The sequence below is a fragment of the Acanthochromis polyacanthus genome, chromosome 6 (assembly GCF_021347895.1).
Source record: "Acanthochromis polyacanthus isolate Apoly-LR-REF ecotype Palm Island chromosome 6, KAUST_Apoly_ChrSc, whole genome shotgun sequence".
Lineage (NCBI taxonomy): Eukaryota > Metazoa > Chordata > Actinopteri > Pomacentridae > Acanthochromis > Acanthochromis polyacanthus.
The window spans coordinates 43,240,397-43,262,254 of NC_067118.1; the positions used below are offsets into that span (position 1 = coordinate 43,240,397).

General features: G+C 40.4%; 1 protein-coding gene across 1 annotated transcript in view; it reads left to right on the top strand.

Moving 5' to 3' along the window:
* Window positions 1–21,858, top strand: part of sema3bl (sema domain, immunoglobulin domain (Ig), short basic domain, secreted, (semaphorin) 3bl) — a 79,706-nt gene that overhangs the window by 15,860 nt on the left and 41,988 nt on the right. Inside the window, exons 2-3 of the mRNA XM_022209015.2 lie at window positions 7,498–7,658; window positions 19,950–20,012. Coding sequence (XP_022064707.1) covers window positions 7,498–7,658; window positions 19,950–20,012 — 224 coding nt within the window. The remainder of the gene's footprint in view (window positions 1–7,497; window positions 7,659–19,949; window positions 20,013–21,858) is intronic.

Genomic DNA, 21,858 nt, shown 5'->3' on the forward strand with positions numbered 1-21,858 from the left:
TAAAGCACTTTAAAACAACTGGAGTTGACCAAGGTGCTGTGCAGAACAGAAACATGTTCACAAGATAAAAACAACAGAACTAAAAGCAAAATACACAATAAATAGACTAAACAGACTGGACTGCCCATCCCAGATACAGGATAGTTCACACAGAACAACAGAGCTACGTGATGTGAACAGTCCAAGAAAACAGGTGGGTTTTAGACCGGGAGGAGGATGTCTGATGTGCAACAGCTCATTAAAAAGTTTTTATTTCCAGTTTGTCGCCGTTTTGAGCAAGGTGTTGCTCCACCTGAGCTTAACAGTCCCACAGCCTTTAGAAACACCAGCCAGACCCAGAAGGCCAAACAGAGGCAAAGCTGAGGTTGAGAACACGTTGAGTCCTTTTGGACGGGATGTATTCCTGATGCAGTGAATGTAAACCTGTCTGCCCAGAAACATCTGGACCAGGTAGAAGAAACGCTGAGCTATATCTCCACACATATCAACATGCATGTGGCACCAGAGGACATCTTTGGAACTCATACTTGTTGGGAAAAAGTCTGTAGTTACGACGCTTTAATGAGGATGGAAATGCTGGAGCTGATCGACCATCCAACAGTTTTCATAGGAACTGTAAAACTGTGCAGAAACATAAAAAATGCAATTCTTTCATGTAAATGAATGAATTTCACTTCAACTAAACAGCCTGAGGACAAACTGACAGCGACCGAAGGCGTTAAAGTAAAACAGCGACACCAACAATAATCTTCATCTACGAGCACAATGTGACCAGTTTAACCTGTACACTCTCAAAAAGGTCCCAAATGCAACCACTTTCATCACAATCTGAATCCCTGGTAAATAAATTACATGTTTTTAGTACTGTACTTGTGTTGATTCACTGTTCAGAAGATGTGGCCTAATCTGAGCATACTGCACTTAATTAACAACACATCTCTAAAAATTACTCTTTTCACGTTCAGTAAATGTGGAGAGATTTAAAAATGAGGACATTTAAGTCAGGAGGAGGTCCATAATTTACTAATTTTCCAACCTTCCTCATAAAGACGCTGAATGTAAAGGATGAGAGGAAATACGAGCCTCAGGAGAAGAGAAGCGTTGTGAGGTGGCTTTGTGTTCATGCAGCAGATTCCTGGAATATTTCAGCTCTAATAACACACACCCAGATCTAATGACATCCTGGGCAGCGTGTCGGCGTGTAATGAGTCAAATGAGCCTCTGCTGGGGAGTGTTTGTGTGCCGGAGCTCGAGAAAATAAAAACCTAGAAGAGTAATATTTGAAGAAGGACGCGGGTTTTGTTAGCTCAGATGTGACGCATTGATTCAGGATGATGATGTTTCTGGTCTGCGTTGTGGAGCTCAGGGGGTCTAATGGGCTTCAGATGTGTCTGCTGATCCAAAAATAACAGCGATACCATCATATATGGATCAGAGCCGTCTCATATCTGCACCAGTCTGCACTCTGAATGGGACCAATTTGTACATTAGAGATGTCAGCAGGAGATTAGAACTTTTTACAGGCACTCAGTCCCTCAGTGAAGGTTTTTCTGCTTCAAGCCACTTTGACTTTTGTTTCCTGTTCAATTATTCACTCCAATGACATTTTTCCTAATCAAAGCCATAAGCTAGAGGCTCCACATTTCATCTGTCTAAATATATTCATACGACGCTGAAGTGATTCCACAGAAAATCCGTTTTGTGCATCACAATATCATTTTGTGCATTTTTGTGGCTGTTCTCAGTCTGTTTGTGGTCATTTTGTGTGTCTCTGTGGTCATTTTTCACCTTTCTGTATTCAGTAAACCAGCAGAGAACCAGATAAAGTCTCACTCATTCATCACAGAGTGTCACTACAACATGTTGACCTGTTTTTACATCTTGACCCATGTTGGTCGCTGTTTCTGTTCCCAGCGTTTTATTCTGTCTAGTTTCACTTTCATGGAGACGGTTTTCCTTTTCTTCCAAGCATCAGAAGAGTCTGACTTACGCTGGGAGCCATAATGAAGGTAAAAAGTGAGTGAATGCAGCACAATCCAAGGTGGAGAACAACCAGAGAATGGAAACAAAGCCGTCTGATAGCGCCGTATTCATCCGCTCTGCTCATCAACTAGTTCCATGAAACCAGTTCTGATGTAACGATGAAATGCTGTAAGTCGAGGACGCCGTAAACCGAGGACCTGCTGTCGTGTAGTTTTCTACAGCGTGGTGATACTTTCTAGTAGATATTCAGGACAACATTAGCGAGTGAGGAGTCGATGTTGGAAATAAAAACATTTGAATTTAGGATTTGTTTGTCTCTTAGCTTTTTACCTCCAGAGGTCCATAGATGATGATGATGTGTGTTGGACAACATAAAACATTCAGAAATGCATCATTCCTTCAACACAAGTAGTTTTCTGCTTAAATGTTAGAAGACATATTTACACTCATGTGTGAAACAGAAGCTACCAAAACATTCTAAACTGTGGTCATTAAGTCATTCTACTTCACTGCAAGAAAACTAAAAAGTACCAGGACCCGCATGTATTTATTTACAGGAAAACCGCTGCTGTTGCTTAGTCAGCTGTATTATTATTCCCTGCTCTGAGCTGTAGTGAGGGTTTTTGCAGCAGACTTTATGATAACTATGTAGGATGTTTTGTAGTTTAATATTTTAGAAAACACTCCTGCAGGTTTTTATCTGTGAGTTCGACGCCTCCCAGCACCGGTTTGTATCGTCCTCATTTAATCTGTAAACAAAGAAAAATGACCTTTTTTGCCCGGTAGCTGTTATTTTTGAGCCTCTGCTGGTTGTTCTGGTGCATTAACCCTTCATTAATCACTTCTACGTGCACTTTTCAGCCACCAGATACCTCAATAGCATGTTTAGGCGGCCGGTGGAAATCAGGAGAGAAACTCTTCAAACTCTACACAGAAAGGCTGTAACTGGGGAAAACAAAAACCTATTTTATGTTTTAAGAATGAAATGTATTCCTGCAGAACATCTGCCTGTGGTTTCATCACGTTAGTTCTTTTCTTTTTATCTTTCTTCCGTAGTTTGATCACATTTCTGTGGCCCTCGGGTGATGAAAGGACCTTGTAAGCTCCCAGATCAAACCAAAATATGCAGAACAGCAGCAGCGAATTAGACTGCAAACTCTGACTATTAAATGTGACAGACACCAGCCTGACTGAGCAGCGACAGAGTAAACAAATGAGAGGATGAATTATCTCCTAGACGTCTTCATAGAGCTGGATGCTGAGGTCTGACAGCGGAACCAGATGCTGCTTCGGTTTGGATCGACTCTTGTTTGTCGACGCTGCATCAGCCGGTCGCCTTCAGGGAAATAACGCACATTGAAGACAGATGTCTCACTGTGGACGCTGTCAGGAGTTTATGGATATATATGATCCGCAGAAATAAGACGGATAAAAAGGAACCGGGTTCAAAAGATCGAGTAGCAAGAAGTGGACAGAGACAGATGGACGGACACGAGAGATGAAAGTAAAGAGGAAGTTAAAGATGGATAGAGCAGGAGGTTAAACAGATAGATGGAGGAGAGGTGCAGATGGATAGACAGCAGGACACAGAGGTTGGTGTGATTTCACAGCGAGTGGTAACAAGCTGCAGATGGAAGCTGTTAGTTCACCTTTTCCTCTCCTGTGCGATAGCGTCCGTGTGCTGAAGTATTTATGTGCCAACAGATTTTAGTTAAGGATTTATGAGATGTAAAGGCAGACATAAAACAGGAATCTATCAGTCCCTCCACGGTGTTTTTCCGGATCATTGCATCCCTAAAATGTCTGCATTCACGGCAGCTTTTCTAAATAATTGTGACATAAGTTGAGATGTTTTAAGCATTTTTATTGCTATAAAATTGAGGGAGACGGTGAATAAAAAGTTGCATTTTTTCAGCTTTTAGAACATGTTTCATGATTTAAGCTAAGAGTATTTCTTCCTCCAAGCAGAGCTGATGTGAGAACGTTCTTCCTACACCACCTCTGAGTCGTAGGAGCTTCAGGAGAAACCAGCCGGACTTCTGTGGAAGACGATTCAAGCAACAGACTGTATATACACGACAGATGATAGCTTGTTGGACTCCAGTTTGGTGTTTGTTCATCATTTTAGTGTTTTGAAGATGAGCTTTACAAACAGATGGCGTAAGTCACTTTGAGAGCCTGTACAGTATTACAAAGTCACCACACCTGAAATACACCGTTTTTATCGTCTGTTTTACTCTAAATGTGACCCAAACTTACAAATCAACACCGTGCTGTAGCAAAGGAAGTCTAAATCTAACTAATGAGACCATAAATTAATTCAAGAAATGTTTACCGAGGAAACAAATCAAGTGAGAAGTAAGATCATTTATGAACTGATTTCTATACAGTTAAACTTCTTGTGGAGTCGCCCCCTGCTGGTCGTTAGTAGGAATGCAGGTTTCAGCCTCTGCGTCGGTTTTCAGATCTGTCCAGACTCCACAAAGTTTTACAACTTGTACAGGACTTGATGAATAATTTTTCTTGCTCATTTTAAATAGTTTTTAGGCTTCATATTTCCATTTAAATACACAGAGCGCATGCAGGTTGGACATCTCTGCCCAGTCAGCAGACAGCATCCATCCTCCACAATCTGTCCTGTCAAAACAAAGAGGTGTGCCGTGAACATTAGATCTCGACCCGGTACCGACACTATCTGCTGAAGGTCTCAGCATGTGAAGACTCCCACCATGAGCGGCCATTTTTCATCACTCTGCAGTCGGAGGTCGTCTCGGGGCTTAAAGCTACTTGGAAAAAGCTGAAGCTGTGGAGACAGGCGGCTGTGGGCTGAAGACGTGCAGAGGTGTTCTTCTGATAAAACCACGGCTCACACCTTCCTGCTCACATCACTGACCTCACACTGAACCCGCTGCTGATGTGGGATATTCCAGCTTTAGCAGCTTTTATTAAAAAATGCTTTTCAGAAACCACAACTCTGAAAACATTCAAAGTATGCTGAGAAAATCCCACGTTTGTTTGGAGGCTCATTTACATCTCCAGCATGTAGAGCAGAGGGAGGACAACCTGTAGATGTCTCTCCATCATTTCCATGACTTTTCCTGCCAATCCCTCCAGATCAGTCAGACTTCAGTCCACTCTGTCTTCCTGCTTGTTATTTTCTGACTCTTACAGCTGCTAGAAGCCACAGCACCTCCTCCCTTTGCTTTAAAACTTTATCTGTCTTCCTCCTGCCTCCCTCTCCCTGCAGTAAATCCCTCATGTCTTCCTACTCATCTATCTACTTGTTAATCTCTTGCTAGCGGCTTTAAACTTTTAGATTCGGTCTTCCTTACAAAACTCTCTCCCTCATCGCCATCTTCAGAGGATTTTTATGTTTTTTTGTAATAATATTCGACGTCGGCTAGCCTCAGCAGAGGGAAGTGTTTCCCCAGAGTGTCGGTTCACCGTGGTTTGGATTTGGCTGCTGTAAAGAGACTATTAGAGAAAATGTCTGCAGCAAAACATGTGAAGTTTTAAACTGTTCAAAGGATTTTCACTGTGGAAGTTTCTTCTGTGCTGCATGAGACTGAGCAGGTTGAATGCAGTTGATTATACAGGGAGTCCCTAAAGTCTGGACACAAAGGAAATCTCAGAAATTATAACTTTTTTGCCTCCACAGATTAAATGTGGCTTTGTCAAAAGATGAAGGAGTTGAACTTGTGCTTGTCAGTGGACGTGAAGGATGGACAAAGACAGGGTTAGGGTTAGTCACACTGAAATACAAATAAGTAAAGTAAGGCTAGAATAGAAAAGCAAAAAACAGTCCTGGTAATTCTACTAAAGTGTTCAGTAAAATCAGTTCTGATCGTGATCCTGATACAGACACTGATGTTACACAAACTGGTGAGAAAAGTAAAGCTGCAGATGATATTAATATTATTATGGTTTAGATCTCAGTGTGTGACGTTGTTACTCTACATGTACATAATGCTCAGGTTTAGAGTCCAGAGTGGAATCTGTCAGTTTCTCTGAGCAATAAATCAGTGATTTAAGCAAACACGACGAGTTAACGAATAAAGTAAATAATCCTCAGCATTCATTATGTGTGGAGGACTGGAGGTTTGTCCTGATGAACGCTGTGTGTTTGTGTTCTTTGTGTGTCTGAATGGTGTGTGTTTGTGTGTATCTGTGTGTGTTAGTGTGTGTTTGTGTGTCTGGAGGCCTCAGTCATGGACAGGGTGTCAGAGCTGCATGAGTTCCTTCATCTCAGTCGATACCTTCGCTGAGTGACTCAGACTTCTTTCTCACCGCTGCTACATGTGAATGTTGGTGTTGGTGGAAAAAAAGCGCGAGAGGAATATCGGGAGTGACAGACGAGTGATGAGGGATCGACGGAAACCAACCGAGGATTCCTCCTGAGAGCGAGGCGTGCCGATGATTCCTCCTTTCTCTGCCCGGCTTGTTACCCTGACAGCGATGAAGGAGGAGGAGACGGTGTGAAGACGGAAACCAGGAGAGACAGGAATAAGAAGCAGTGGGATGGAGGTTTTTATGTCTGTAGAAGAGGAAGGAGAGACAGCCTGCGACGAGCTGAACTCCAATTCAACCCGATCTGTGAACTCCTGCTGAGCCGCTGCATCAACCTTTGACTTTGAAGCTGCTGCCAGATCACTGTGGAGTTTCACCTTTTAGGAGGTGGATTATGGGGACATTCTAGTTCACCTTAGCGACCCCAAACCAGCTCATTTTTATGAGGAATCGACCAGGACTAATGCTGATTATTACCAGAAAAGGCAGATATACATTTGATGTTTTATCAGCATGTCATAGCAGACTAGACTTAATAACTGAACATGTAAAATAAATTGCGCTCATCTTTTTCTGTGGGATCCGCTGACATCGATCAGTCTGTCTCCTGCGGTTTTCTTTCCGTTTTCTTAATCTTTCACCATTCTATCACTTTTATTACCCACTCAGGTCCAGATCCTAAATTAATTATTGTTTTCCAGACTCTGTTTCAGGCTAATCTTCTAACCTCGCCGCTAGCTGTTAGCTTAGCCTTAGCCACTGTGAGAGAAGCTAATTTCCTGGTTTGTGGCAACAGCTTATGTTTCTTATTCAGTTTTTGCTGTCTCGGTTTAACAGGTACCAATAAAAATGCCAGATATCGGGCACAGTAATGGGCCAGGCTGATCCCTAATTTTTAACATTTCCTTTTCTTGTTTCGTACCATTCTGGAGTTGTGTATGAACAGCAGCAACAGGAGGGTTTTTGGAGGCAAATACAGCAAAACAGAAGTTGTTTGTAGTGTTCTAGCCTCCACAAAACGTCTGGAAGTCTCCATTTCAGAGAACAAGGGGGCAGACAGTGGAATAGATGCAAATTGATGTTGTGGTGCTGCGTATTATCTGGGAAAACTCAGGGAAAGGAATGCAAAGTCTGCCTCCCAAAGACTTCTAAATACATGCCAGCCTTTATTTCTGTAACGATGCCTTTGGGATGCTGCTGCTCATCCGTTTTTCCTTCTCTCTGCAGACCTGCTGTCCACCAACCGCTCGTCCATCTTCAGCGGACATCACGGCCAGCTCTCTCTGACCGCCGTCTTCCTGGACGAGTACCGCGACCGACTCTTCCTGGGAGGGAAAGACGTCCTGTACTCTCTGCTGCTGGGACCCACCAGCAGCGAGTCCAAAGAGGTGAAGGACGCTTCTGCACATGCTCAGTAACACATGGGAACAATAAAAATGTATGCTGCTGTGGTTTCCGTATCGTAGAAGGTTATTTAGTGCACAGAACACACTCATCCTCGTATTTTGATTTAAGCTGGAAGCAGTTTCAATCTGTAGAATGATGATCTGCGGCGTGAAGAGATAGGTGAAGGATTTTGTGGTTTTTTTCCAGAATTCCTTCTTTGCCCAACATCTGTTAAAGCACTGACTGTTATAAATCAGCCATAAATACCTAAACCTGGACAGGCTGAAGTTATGTTGCTGCATCACAAGTGAAATAATGGCAGGAAACAGTTTTCAAGGACTAAAGAAGAAGAAAAAGGATCCCACACTTGCTTTCTGTACATGTCCTGATTACAGTCTCTGTTTCGGTTCTTGCTTCACATGGAAGCTCCCTTTAATCTAAACTTCAAAGTTTACGTCTCTCTTCCTTCTCTGAAACATCTGGACGCTTCCTGAGGGAGAAACACCTGTAAAAGTGCAGCGACCTGTGGATTGAACTCGTTATAGAGCTCGTTAAACACAGGGGGACACTTTGTAGAAGCAGAAAGACGTGAAACGTGATTTAAGATCCAGATTTACAGTCGTATAAACACTAACAGACAGAAAGGATGCTACACTGCTAGACTCATGATACAAAGCTTCTTTTTTACTCCCATATGTTGTTTTTGATGAATACTTTAAATATTCACTGATCTGTAACGTGTTGTTTTGGCTTCACATAGAGTAAGTTAACAATTACAGAGAAAATCTCTCTCATATTAGAGTCTGATCCATATTTAATGTAATTTATTCCACTGAACAGGAAACCTTGATGATCTTCTGCTCTGGTTTGTGGAGTTTTGGAGCTTTTATACCTTTGAGTTTTATCTTAAGAGGGTTTTTATGGGAGGACTTTGCCACCAGGGAAATGAGTTTAAATTAAAAACAGGATTTCATTTCATCCACATGCACGAGAGAACTGCTTCTATTCAGATTTTACTTTCCCGTGGTCCATCTGACTGGTCTGCAGCGATACAGCAGAAATAATCCTCCTCTGTGTGTTTGAGCACTTCAGCTACGAGGTGTGTGTGTGTGTGTGTGTGTGTGTGTGTGTGTGTGTGTGTGTGTGTTCATACAGAGGTCAGACACACAGTGAACAGCTGAACGGGGAGTTTTCAGGTTTCATCCACCTCTTCATGCTCCTTCATCTCCGCCTCTTTCTTGGCTGATGATCAGATGAAGCTGAACCCAGTCTGCTGTTTGAGGTTCCTGCTGGAGTTCAGGAAAAGAACGGTTGAAAGGATGGAATGGATTATCTCTTTAGGAAAGCGTGTTTGATGTTAAACCGGCTCTGATGGAGCCCACACCACTAAACCGTTTTCTGTTATGTTTAGATGGAATCGCAGCTAGAAAAGCCCTCAGAGAGCTCAGTCCTCCTCCGAGGCTGCTCAGTCCCCCGTATGTCAGAAATACAGCATTTGTTTATTAGTTATTGATGATCAGAAATCACAGCATCATAGGATAAGAAGACTGGGAGAGACAACAACTGACCAAAATGAGTGGAAAATAGTTTAAAGTGATGTAGAATTTGCACAAAATGACATAAAATTGCCCAGAATCACTGAATAAGTGTCAAAAAAGAATCACAACCTGCACAGAATTAATAAAAATGTGTTCAGAATGAGTCAAAAATGGTTGATAATGATTCAAACTTCCTTCAGAATAATAGAAATTCATCTAGGATAAAATTACAGTGTAAATAGTAGAGATGAACCCACAAACACAATGACCTGCTCTGACTGCAGACAGGCGTGTGTTCTACACGTGTACGTCATGTACGGACACCGGATCACATGACCTAAACATGCAGAAACCCCCCCACAGTTTAATCAGCTGTTCCTTGGATCATTTCTGATGGATAAGTCCTGATAAGTCCTCAGAGGTGGATTTGTAGTAGGATCACAATCAGCTGATGTAGTGTTCACTGGTTGTCATGGTTACAGTGACGCCGTGCTGCTATCTGACAATGATACAGAAATCTTTTATAAATCTCTACATTCGTCCAAATTGATTAGAAATTTGTCCAAAACTCGCTCAATGGGGCGGCATGTCTCAGTGGGTAGAGTGGCTGTCTTGAAACTGGAAGGTTGCCGGTTCGATTCTCGGCCTGTCGAGTTCATGTCGAGGTGTCCCTGAGCAAGACACCTAATCCCTAATTGCTCCTGATGGGTTGTGGTTAGCGCCTTGCATGGCAGCTTCCACCATCAGTGTGTGAATGAATGGGTGAATGTGACGTATCATCATGTAAAGTGCTTTGGATAAAAGCGCTATATAAATACAACCATTTACCATTTCAAAAAAATCCTCTTTCCTTGTTCAAAATCTGTCCAAAATGAGTTAAACATCTTTATGGCTTAGAAGGTTTCCACAAATGACTAAAAAAAAAAAAAAAAAAATGACCTGAAATATGTGTAAAATGACTAGAAATTACTCAAGTTTGTCCAGAAGTTGCTCAAAAATCCTCCTTAACTGTTCAAACCCTGTCCAACATGAGTTAATAGTCTAGGATGGCTGAGAAGGGTTAAAAATACTAAAAACTGGTCCAAAATGACTTTAAAATGTCTTCAAACTATTAAAATGTTCTTTAAAAAGTAGGAGTTATTCACACTTACAGTTTTCTAAACATCGGTGGTCCTCAGAGGTGGGTTTGTTGTCACAGTCTTTCTCTAAATTTTCCAGTTTTATCACTGAATATTGCTGTAAACATGAATATTGGACATTCCCTACAAGAAAGAAAATAATTATCAACACAGATGCACTAATTAACCACGGTTACTGAACAAATTGATAGCAGATGTAGTGTTTCTGAACAGACTGGAGACACAGCAGAGTACAGGCAGCGCTGAGCCTCCGTAGACCCTCCTTTATTCTCCTTTAATGCTCCTTTAATGCTCCTTTACTTCTCCTTTATTGCTCCTTTAATTCTCCTTTAATGCTCCTGTTTGTTGGCCGGTGATCAGACACGATGCTGAACGGTGAAACTCCAGCTGTTTGAGGATTCTGATTGTGAGTTCAGTAAAAGAAAGGTTTAGAAGACGGTGAACATCTGCCCAATGCTCCAACATGGATTATCTGTAAGGAAGCATGCTGACGTTGTCATGACAACCAGCCAGTCCCACCGCTGATCTCTGCATCATTTAGTTAAGATCCAAACACCAGGACATCTGTGGTTTGAGCCCAACATTTTGGGGTGAGATTAGAGGAAAGTGAACACTTTTCTGAGTCATCTCCTGCATTCATGCCCTCTGATCTGATGAAGTGAAAATAAGTTTTAAAATCTTTAACCCTACATGAGTTATTATTCTGTTTGTGACTCACCTTTTTCAGTTTGCCCTTTGGATGATCTCATAGTGAACTGTAGCACTGAGGCCATGTTCTGAAGTTGACATGAACACATACATGTTTGTCATGGGGCAGCTGAGGAACTGAACAGAATTCTTGTGCTCATGTATCTGAGGCTGTGTCCGACATGGCATACTAACGTACTACATACTAACGTACTACATACTACATACTCAATGAGTATATGCTGTATACTACGTACTATAAGTATGATTAGAATGTCGACCGTTCACACTGTAGTATACTACTACGTTTCCCATAATGCATTTCAAACCTCCGACGACAAAAACCGGAAGTACGGCTATCAAATATCTCGGCTGAATGCCGGCTTCAGGTCGATTTTACGCTAACAAACAGTCGCATAATTAATGTGGTAATTTCAAGCCGGCACTCCTCATGCAGTTATTAGCCAGATTATGCGAATCGTTTCAGTTGTAGCTGCAGGCTACTGGAGGTAGCTGCTACTTGTTCTGTATGCAAAGCGAGCTGCTGCAACTAGCTGCTAGCATTCACTAGCACGTTGTGAGGCGTCTGACAAATTTAAAACGTTGGTCAGAAAACGCCTATTTCTCAAATCTGTGGGGTGATTAGGATGACTACTTAACCACATAAAATAAAATAAAAATCGCCGCGGTCCGGCCACATATCCCGCGGAGGCTTCCATTTCGGTGGATAGCTCGCAAAGCATTATGGGGCGGTTGAGTATGACTAGTGTGGTCACCGCGCATACTTAAAATTTTTCCGGATATAGTATACATCCAGGTATTTGTCGCGTACTCAGTCTTTTCATATTATCTAATGTGAACGCACTACATACTTATTTTGACATCACACTTAGCATGAGTAGTACGTTAGTATGCCATTTCAGACACAGCCTGAGATTAAAGTAGTAGCTTAGCAGGTGTGTTTGCCTTCAGTGAAGCTGGCTCTGTTTTACCTGCTGGATCTCCATGGTAACTGATGCTGAGGAGCTAGCCTGGTCCAGGTTCCATTCGGAGTTCTGGATTTAAATCAGTTGAAAGAAGTGCCTCCTTTAGACAAACTGTTTCCTGGTGATTCTTAGTGACTGATACAGATTCAGAAATGTTTTATCTGAACCTGTTGAGCTGTAAGTGACTAAAACCACTGAATGAAGCCGTGTAGTTCCAGTATCTCACACTGTATGCATCGTGTTGCCGTGGTAACTCAACATATGTTTCGTTGGTGATGCAGAAAATGCGTAAACATGTTTTTATGTTTGGTGTGTTTCTGGTGCTGCAGATGATAGAACACTGATTATTCTGTTGGTGTTTGTTACAGCCAATAATGAACCACTGTGAACCGTTCAGCCCAGTAAAAACAAAGTTTAAATAATCATTCTGAATAATGCAACTAAACTGAGACCAGAAATTAAATCAGTGCTAACCAAATAAACGAAACTTCTCTCTTCCAACTCATCATTTCTTGGCTTTTACAGTCCATGTGAAGGAGTTTAATAACTGGAATAAAAGAGCCAAGTGTTGGGAAATCTGTGGTTTTCCACTTCAAACTCTGCCCACCAAAACTTACAATATTTTCTTGGCGTAAAAGCCTAGTTTGCCACCCTCTGCTCTGTAAGTCTGACCAACAGTGTGGTAATGGAGGTAACACAGGACTTCAGATGGTTTAAACTCCGTCCTGCTGAACCAGATCTGTTAATGGAAAGGAAAAATCCCCTTAATGATGATTACCCAGGAAAAATGGAAACAAATCCAGATCCAGTGAATGTAGATGTTTCCTATGATGGATAAACACGCTCCATCCTACAGATAAACACCATTGATTGGTATTTGATGACTGTATGCATGACGTTCAGGCTTGTTTCTTTGGCTCACGGTCAGAGATGCCGTCATAAGTTTCAGCAGGTTCAGACTTCTAACTGGTGTGTTTTCCTCAGTGTTTGGTTCCTCAGTGGATCCAGTTCTTCCTCGGTGTTTGTGGAGATGGCATCCGGCCCGACGGAGCGCTGCTAACCTCCAGAGAAATCCGTTAGAATGAGGTGGTGAAAAGTAATCCTCTCTAGGAGTCAGTTTCTCTCTGCTGAGATTCTTAGAAACGTCTCGGTCCAACATTTATAATCAAACAATTCTGTCTTCATGGAGGAAAGTTAATTTTGTCCATAAAAGTGATGATCAGAATGGAAATGCATCATCTGTGTGTCCAACAGTTCAGAGCACATAAGCAATAAAACTACAGGGAAAGAGTGTTTTACTGTGACACTGATGTCCAGAAGATATGTGGAAATCTTGTTGAAATTAGGATGAAAGAAATGCATTTATTTGTTATTTATTTGCAGTTTTCTGTGCTTGGAGCCAAATCAAAGTGCTAGCAGCTGTCTATTGTCATTTCTCACGCAATATTTGAACTTCACCAAAGGATTTTTAACTTCTTTCAACTTTTAAACCTTATTTGATGATTTCTATCTGACCATGAAGAAGTATTGTCTGAGGAGCAACTCTTCCTTCTGGGATCCTGTTTGTTTGAGGCGACGGTTAAAAGTTTCAGTTTGAAGTTAAGAGACGGCTTCTAGTCGTGACCGTCGCTCATTTCCAGCTTTGGATTGACGTCGTGTCGTTTCAAACACACTTTGTTCTAAGTTCAAAGATCAGAGCAATAACAAATGTGAGTTATGTTCGAGGCCGGACTCCAGATTAAAGAGAGCTTTGAAGAGATGAGTCAGTGATGAAGTGTTAGATAAAGGCAGGATGAGGACCGCTGGAAGAGGTCGGCCTCGGTCCCTACAGCATGGAGGTCTGGAAAGTACTGAAGCCAAACCGTTGTCAGAAAGGTTGAGTTCACAGAATATCACAGATTTTCCCTTTCAGAATGGTACTTGAGGTTTTGAAAAAGCATCTTGCAAATATTACTAAAGTAATATAAAATACTGAATGATTTCTCACAGTCGAGCATTCAGAATCTCAAATGAAAGTTCTTTATTGTTGCTGTTGCGGTTCTGTAAACCACCCAATCACAGGACATGGAAAGCTTTTAAAAGCTTCAAATCAGAGGTTTATTCCAATGTCCATACGACGCAGTCTGCCAGAAAAAGTTTTAGTGCGTCCCAGAACACAGTTTGTCAAAAGCAGTACCCAAAAAGCCCCGATGTCCCGCTCCATCAGCCAAACCAGCATGTTTTTCTTTCTGACCCACCATCCCATGCGGCGTTACATCACACGTGCCACAGCGTCTCAGGCGAATAAAAACACGGTTAAAGCTCGGACAGACTGCAGCGGTCAGAGCTGAAGGCTCATTATTGGTACGAAGCGATAAATCCCAAATGTCTTCATACTGCAGGACACAGGAGTTTGTGAGGGCAGCTGTAGAACATCAGGAATGTGAACATTTTTAGATGCTAAACTAGAAACAAGAAAACAAAACGAGCAGCTGAACAGCAGGTCCTGGAAATGGCTGGAAAGCTTCACTACAGCTGCAGAGAGGTTTGGGGGGACTTTCACAGTGTGTTGGTCAGTAGCAGGTGATTACTGGATGGAGGGCAGAGAAGCAAGCAGAATGGAAATATAGCATCCCTACTTCTGTACTCGGCAAGTACGAACTCATGTACGTATGGACTCAGAAGTATGGACTCCCTTCATCGTTAATGTACAGCTGACGTCACCTTCTCTGATTGTTTTCACCAGCGGTGTCACACATGCTTCCATCAGATGGTCCGTTTTGGTCCACAGGATGACTTTGCAAAGTGTGAAAATTCCAGAGAAAACATTAACTGTAAATAGTAAATTTGTAAAACTGTCAAATTTTAAATAGCTTCTAGATCATGACAAGTTGTTTTGATCCTCCAGTAAATCCTCCATGGTTCAGCTCCAGGTGACTAAATGTTGTGTTTCTTTGTAGACACTCTCTGATCTGGAAGCTGTAATGTGGAAATGATAAACTGAGGATGAATGCTGATGAAACTGAACTTATTTTTCTTCATAAATTTCAGGTTGTTCATGATGTTTAGTAAAGAGATAATTCCTTAAATGTGAACTTTTTCAGAATGTACTTTTTGAACACTGAAACCTCAACATAACTTAGCTCCAGAAGAACTAGAAAAACCCATAACTTAGTTCCAGAAGAACTAGAAAAACCCCATAACTTAGCTCCAGAAGAACTAGAAAAACCCATAACTTAGCTCCAGAAGAACTAGAAAAACCCATAACTTAGCTCCAGAAGAACTAGAAAAACCCCATAACTTAACTCCAGAATAAGTAGAAAAACCCATAAGAGTCATTCCATCTCATTTCAACAAATCTGAGGAAATTTTGTTGCATGACCTCCTCTGATCATCTCCAAACTTTTTTTTTAACTATCCCAACATAAGAATAGATTACTTGCAAAGTTTTAACATCATATGATTGCTATTTGCTAAGTTATAAAATATTTAAATCCCTATTTTTCCACTCGGAAATTGATATGTTAGGTAGAAAGGCTTGATTTAGGAAGATAATACTGGGAACTGACTGATGATATAGACTTACAAGTGATCTGAAGGGTTCAAACACCTTAACAATAGAGCAGGAAAAAAAATTTTGGAATGAATATACCCATTTCTCTGTGGTACAGGGCAATTTAAAAATTTGGCGAAAATGGCATTTTTCAAGAATTTAGGCATTTTTTTCACAAATTTTAATAAGTAACAAGGTTCATATGTTATAAAAATCTCAAAGTACCTTAAAAGTTCTCTCTAACCTAAAAATATCCAAGAGCTAGCTAGTCTCCTTAGACCTCAAAACGATGCCTATTTATGAAACAGACTGAAAAACACCATACATATATTGGCACAGAAACCAATGTGGGACATGGAGTAGAAACATGAAACTTTGTCTGTATAACAATAAACATCCGAATAATTGATATCTGAAGTATCAACATTGTTTCTTGAATCCTTCATGGCCAATTTAACCAAGAAATGCACTATGTTTTATAGCCGTTTTTTTTAGGAATTCTAACTAATATATTGCAGTTAAAATGAGTTATATTGCCTTAGGTCCCATGTAAAACATGTAATTTGTCCCCAACTTATCACACCACTATTTCTGTCCTTTGAACTGCTTGAATTTCTCTGAAATCAGGCCATCATCTGCACCAGATATGTGGTACTGTCCACCACGGCGTGTTGAAGGAGCAGTGATTGGACAGAGGATGTGGGCTGTAGGCACCCACACTACGTCATCCTTTCTAGGCCATGTGAACTTCTTGCTGGGACCTTTTGGGTGCATGAATTTCACTTGCAAATCTTCAAATTCAGCTGATAAGTCAAATACGATACCGAGGCTGTCCTGAGAATGCAGTCTGGGAGTGATGCCATTTCTTCTTATTCAGTTACTGTATGAAAGAAAAAACAATGTCTATATAATAATTAACTTCAGATATGCCCTTTGTAACTTATACTACGATGCTGATGCTTCAGATTCATCTTTCATCTTTAGTTGGTCATGTAAATGGTTCCTAAAAACAAAAACGAGGATCAAAATGTATAGTAAATTGATTCAGCAGTTGCTCATCTTTGGCACAAGAAACAAATATGAAAGTAAGTTCACACATACTTCACACATACTAGTTCCTCCAAAAAAATTTGAACCGCGTACCATGTATCCCACATGCACTTTTTAATGCCTAAAGTTAGGCTATTTTGGGTCTACACCTGAGTTCAACAGCCTATAAATCAATAAATAAGCTTTATTTTAATGTTTTAAAACTTTTACCTTATGCAACTTTCATTAGTAAAGAAGAAAATTCATTCTTTCAATGTCTTTTCACAAGAATAAGTCCTAAAATAGAGGCATGAAAAACCCAAAATAAAGTCGCCCATGAAATAATAAGGATATTTTGGGAAATTCCACAGTCCAGTATTTTTTTATTTTCATTCATTTCTATACTTTTCTCACCAGAAGGGTAAAAGTTTTGGAAGGGGAAAAAATTCTGACCATGTAAAAGGAGTATAAATTGCTTTTTTTAGTAGTTTAAAACCCTAAAATCATAGGCGAGGATTAAGTTTGGACTGACTATGGGTATTAGATTAGATCATTACTGCTTATACTGTATGTTTATAACCATAATACTTTGCATTTGTTCATAAAATTACCCAAATAAAGCCCAAAAAAAATTTTGGGAGGATCTGAGAAAGTGGTGCAACAAGCATTTGTTGAATTGACATGGAATGACTCACAACTTAGCTCCAGAAGAACTAGAAAAACCCATAACTTAGCTCCAGAATAAGTAGAAAAACCCATAACTTAGCTCCAGAAGAACTAGAAAAACCCATAACTTAGCTCCAGAATAAGTAGAAAAACCCATAACTTAGCTCCAGAAGAACTAGAAAACCCCACAATTTAGCTCCAGAATAAGTAGAAAACCCCATAACTTAGCTCCAGAATAAGTAGAAAAACCCATAACTTAGCTCCAGAAGAACTAGAAAAACCCCATAACTTAGCTCCAGAAGAACTAGAAAAACCCATAACTTAGCTCCAGAATAAGTAGAAAAACCCATAACTTAGCTCCAGAAGAACTAGAAAACCCCACAATTTAGCTCCAGAATAAGTAGAAAACCCCATAACTTAGCTCCAGAATAACTAGAAAAACCCATAACTTAGCTCCAGAAGAACTAGAAAAACCCCATAACTTAGCTCCAGAAGAACTAGAAAAACCCCATAACTTAGCTCCAGAAGAACTAGAAAAACCCCATAACTTAGCTCCAGAAGAACTAGGAAAACCCCATAACTTAGCTCCAGAATAAGTAGAAAAACCCCATAACTTAGCTCCAGAATAAGTAGAAAAACCCATAACTTAGCTCCAGAATAACTAGAAAAACCCATAACTTAGCTCCAGAAGAACTAGAAAAACCCCATAACTTAGCTCCAGAAGAACTAGAAAACCCCATAACTTAGCTCCAGAATAAGTAGAAAAACCCCATAACTTAGCTCCAGAATAAGTAGAAAAACCATAACTTAGCTCCAGAACTAGCTGCCGTTCCCAGCTCTCTCTACTGCTGACTCTCAGCCAATCAGAGGTGAGCTAACTAAACATGACACGTTCACTGACATCAGGTAAATCTGGAACTGAACAATAAACATTGAAACATCAACAACAACATCAGTCCATTACAATATTCTGTTATCTTCTAGTAAAATGATTCATACATGCATGAAAGTGGTTGGTTTTCATGACTTGATGAAGAACTGATGGATGTTATGATGTCATGTTTACATTTTCACTGGAGTTCAGACTTACAGCATAAATGGACTGACATCTATCTGTAGGACCAGAACTCTGACTTTATTACTCTCTGTGTTAAATTTAAAAATAATCATTTGTTTTCATACATCTAAAAGAAGCAGCACAACACAAACAAGGAAAAAGAAGTTCTTTCACTCACTGATTTTGAAAAATACGCTGAGTACAATAAGAAATAAACACAAAAACAGCGGCTGGTTGACTATTGTAGCTGTAATTGATCTGATCTGTTTTAAATGAGCGACAGCAGGGATGTCTGAATGGGGTCCTAACATGTTAGTTTTACTAAGTAATTCATTAAATATTATTCTTAGATAGGAAGGAGGGAATGAGTGGATGATTCACAGATAAGGAGGAAAACACCAGAAAGCAACAACATCCAGTCCTAACCCTTTAAACTAAGCTGAGCCAGGTTTAGGTGATTTCCTCTGAGTTTAATCTGTGATGAATCCTGATCTGTGTCCACATTTCCCTGCTGATTTAAAAGCCTCTTTGTGATTCTTATTGTGGTTCAGTTTTGAGCCTCAGCAGCAGAACCAGACTCTCATTTGTCCTCTTGACTTCATTTACATCGTTTGTTTCTGTTTCTTCATTTTTCTGTCGATGCACTGATCAGTCACACAGGAAAACCAGCCGTTTGTTTCTCCCTCTGCTTTCTATTCCCTCTGTTAGCCAAAGCGACCAGAGCAGACAAAGACTTATTGTCCACAGAAACCTCCTGCAGTCTGCATGGAGCTCCGTTACTGAAGCTTCAGTTTGATCTCATTTTTCATTTTGCAGAGGACAGTGTGAAAACTAGCTGCATTGTTTGGGTCCAAATTTCATTTCATTTTATCTGAGATCCATCTCATCTACTGGCAGAATGAGAGGAGGACCAGGGGGTTTCTAATCAGCACATCTTGGATTTATTCTGTGAGAACTTGACCTGAAAATTGAAGACAGTTTTATATATTCACATTTTCTTTTCCTTTTAAAGCTCCAGATGCTCTTGAAGCATCACAACGACTCGCTGTGTTTCAGTTTGGTTTGTTTTTAACGTCTCCCAAAGACTGCTCCAAACAGAAGACTTCCATTTCAGGGATTCTGAAAGCAGACGGTTAATCCAGCGTGTGAGAAAGTGTCTCGTTTTTTAGACGAATCAATCATAATCACAGTCATTAGGATTCTATTCTCCACTCAGATTACCAAAATAAAAGCTGAACGTGATGCCTGCAGGGCTCAGAGCGTTACATCATCCATATTTATTTATTTATTCACTGCTTGGTTAGAGCTCAGTGGGAAAATCTGCTTTTTCTGTCAGTAATTTTTGTTCTGCTGCTGTTCTGAGCGATTCATCATCCTGTCTTCTGCTTTACAAGCCAAAAGTAAACTCCTACAATGTTTGGCCGCCTTTCGCTTCATTTCATCATCTTTGTTTCAGAGAATCAGTTCGCCTCTAATCGTTTGCTAAATAATTCCCATTTAATGACTCAGAGGATGAATATTGTTCTGATTGCATGAACAGACTTTCACAGAGAAGCTACACTTTAAAATGTGACTGAATGAGGAGGATGTCTGTTAGTTCCTACATGAGCTCATTCATCATCAGCTTCTCTGTTTGCTCCTTTTTCTCCTGCTGAACAGATCTACTGGCCTCCTTTACCTGGAAACAGAGAGGACTGCATCCAGACGGGGAAGGAACCGCAGGTAAACATGGAATTTTAACAGATTTACATCGATTATAGAGTATTCCATGAATGAATTGCCCCATCTATAATAGTAATCTATTAAAATAAAAGCTGATAGAGATGAAACATCATAGATTCATCCTGGTCTGAACTCCAGCTCAGTTATTCACTAAATAGTGTTGTTTCCTGTAAAACTTACTTCATAGTCAGGTATGATGTTTCTGTTGGTGATATTTTCGTACCCTGTCCTGCCCCATAAGTCCTCTAAATCAGCGTTCTCCACAGAAAGAATGAAAACGTTTCATTTTTTATTTTAGTTCCTGCAGAGTCGAAAAGGCTTTTATTTTGAGGAATGACTAGATCATCTTCCCGTCACTCCGTCTGCTTGTTTCCTGCACTTTACTGTCAATTTTTATCCATTAAACGAAGTTTGACTGCTGGAAAGATTCATGAAGAGCAAACGTCTGCAGAGACTGGATGCTAAAACAGAAGAAAAACTAAATACATGTTCAGCAATAAAAACTGATCTTTTTAGCTTGGTTGATGCTACATATTTATGTTAAGGGAAAGTGCCGTATCCGTAGGCCACAGGCTACGGGTACGGGTCCGTATCTGTAGACACTACCTTTTAGCTTAGGACACATTTTTTTTAAATAATAATAAAAAACTAACGTGAGTCTACAGACGCCTGCTGACTTGCTGCTTCACTAACACTGAAGCCTTTTTATAACTTATTTATACACATAATATTCTTTATGAACTACTGAACAGTTTCTGATGTTTTTGCTGCTGTTAGCCGGAATATAAAGTCCCGCACAACCATGACTGGAAATAAAGAAAACTCAAAAATATCTTCTGTAGAGTATAAGAAAGTTAAAACCATTCAGAAGTTTGGGGTCAGCCAGACAATTCCATGTTTCCTGTGGAGATATTCCATTAAAAACCACCACATTAACAAAGTCTACACTGGATTTATCATTCCTTTAATGTGATCTACATAGAAAAAAAAGATTTTCTTTCAACAATCAGGACATTTCTAAGTGACCCCGAACCTTTGAGTGTTTATAAATGTGAACTCAAAAATGTCTTCTAAAGAGTAAAATAAAGTTAAAAACATATAAATCTGAAGTTGCATTTCTTTGAATGTGTGTTTTGCCCAAACTTTTGAACGGTAGGAAGCAGCTAATAAACCTGATATCAGACAGCTGACACACACCAGAGAACACCTCCAGTCAGTCTGACCTGTTCCACATGGATGAGGCTCAAAAATCACAGTTCCTTCTACATTTATTGTGTGTAAACCAGTGATTAGTGGAAGCGTCCTCAGAGCTGCTGCTCCAACTGGGAACTGATCTAACAAAGACTTCTCCTTTCTGTTCCTTCCTGCCATTCCTTTTACACTTTCATTGCTTCCTTCTTCTGCTTTTTATTAGGGGTGAACAAATACAAAGACGAGTTTAAAAGGAAGAATCCACTTGAGAGGCTTGAATGAGCTGAGAGGAGAACGCTGAGAGGACTTAGAGCTGAACAAACAGGACTCATGGAGAGGTTTTAATTAGAATCTTTGATTGATTTCAGTAATATTCTGCTTCAGTCGTGGTTTCCCTGGAGGCATTCATGACTGATAAAACAAAATACGCTTTTGCTGAGATGGGAAGAGTCTCTGGAACAGTTTTTATGATCTGCAAAAACACTCAGCTGGGTTAGTGGACAATCAAATAATTCATTTATCAGCGTCTCTGAGTGATTCAAACACCGACTGAAGCCTCAGGAACGGCCTTTATTCCAGAAGCTGCTCTGAGCTCAAAGAACACTGCAGGATAATAAACATGAACTTTTCTTAAAACATCACACTCTAAGTTGAA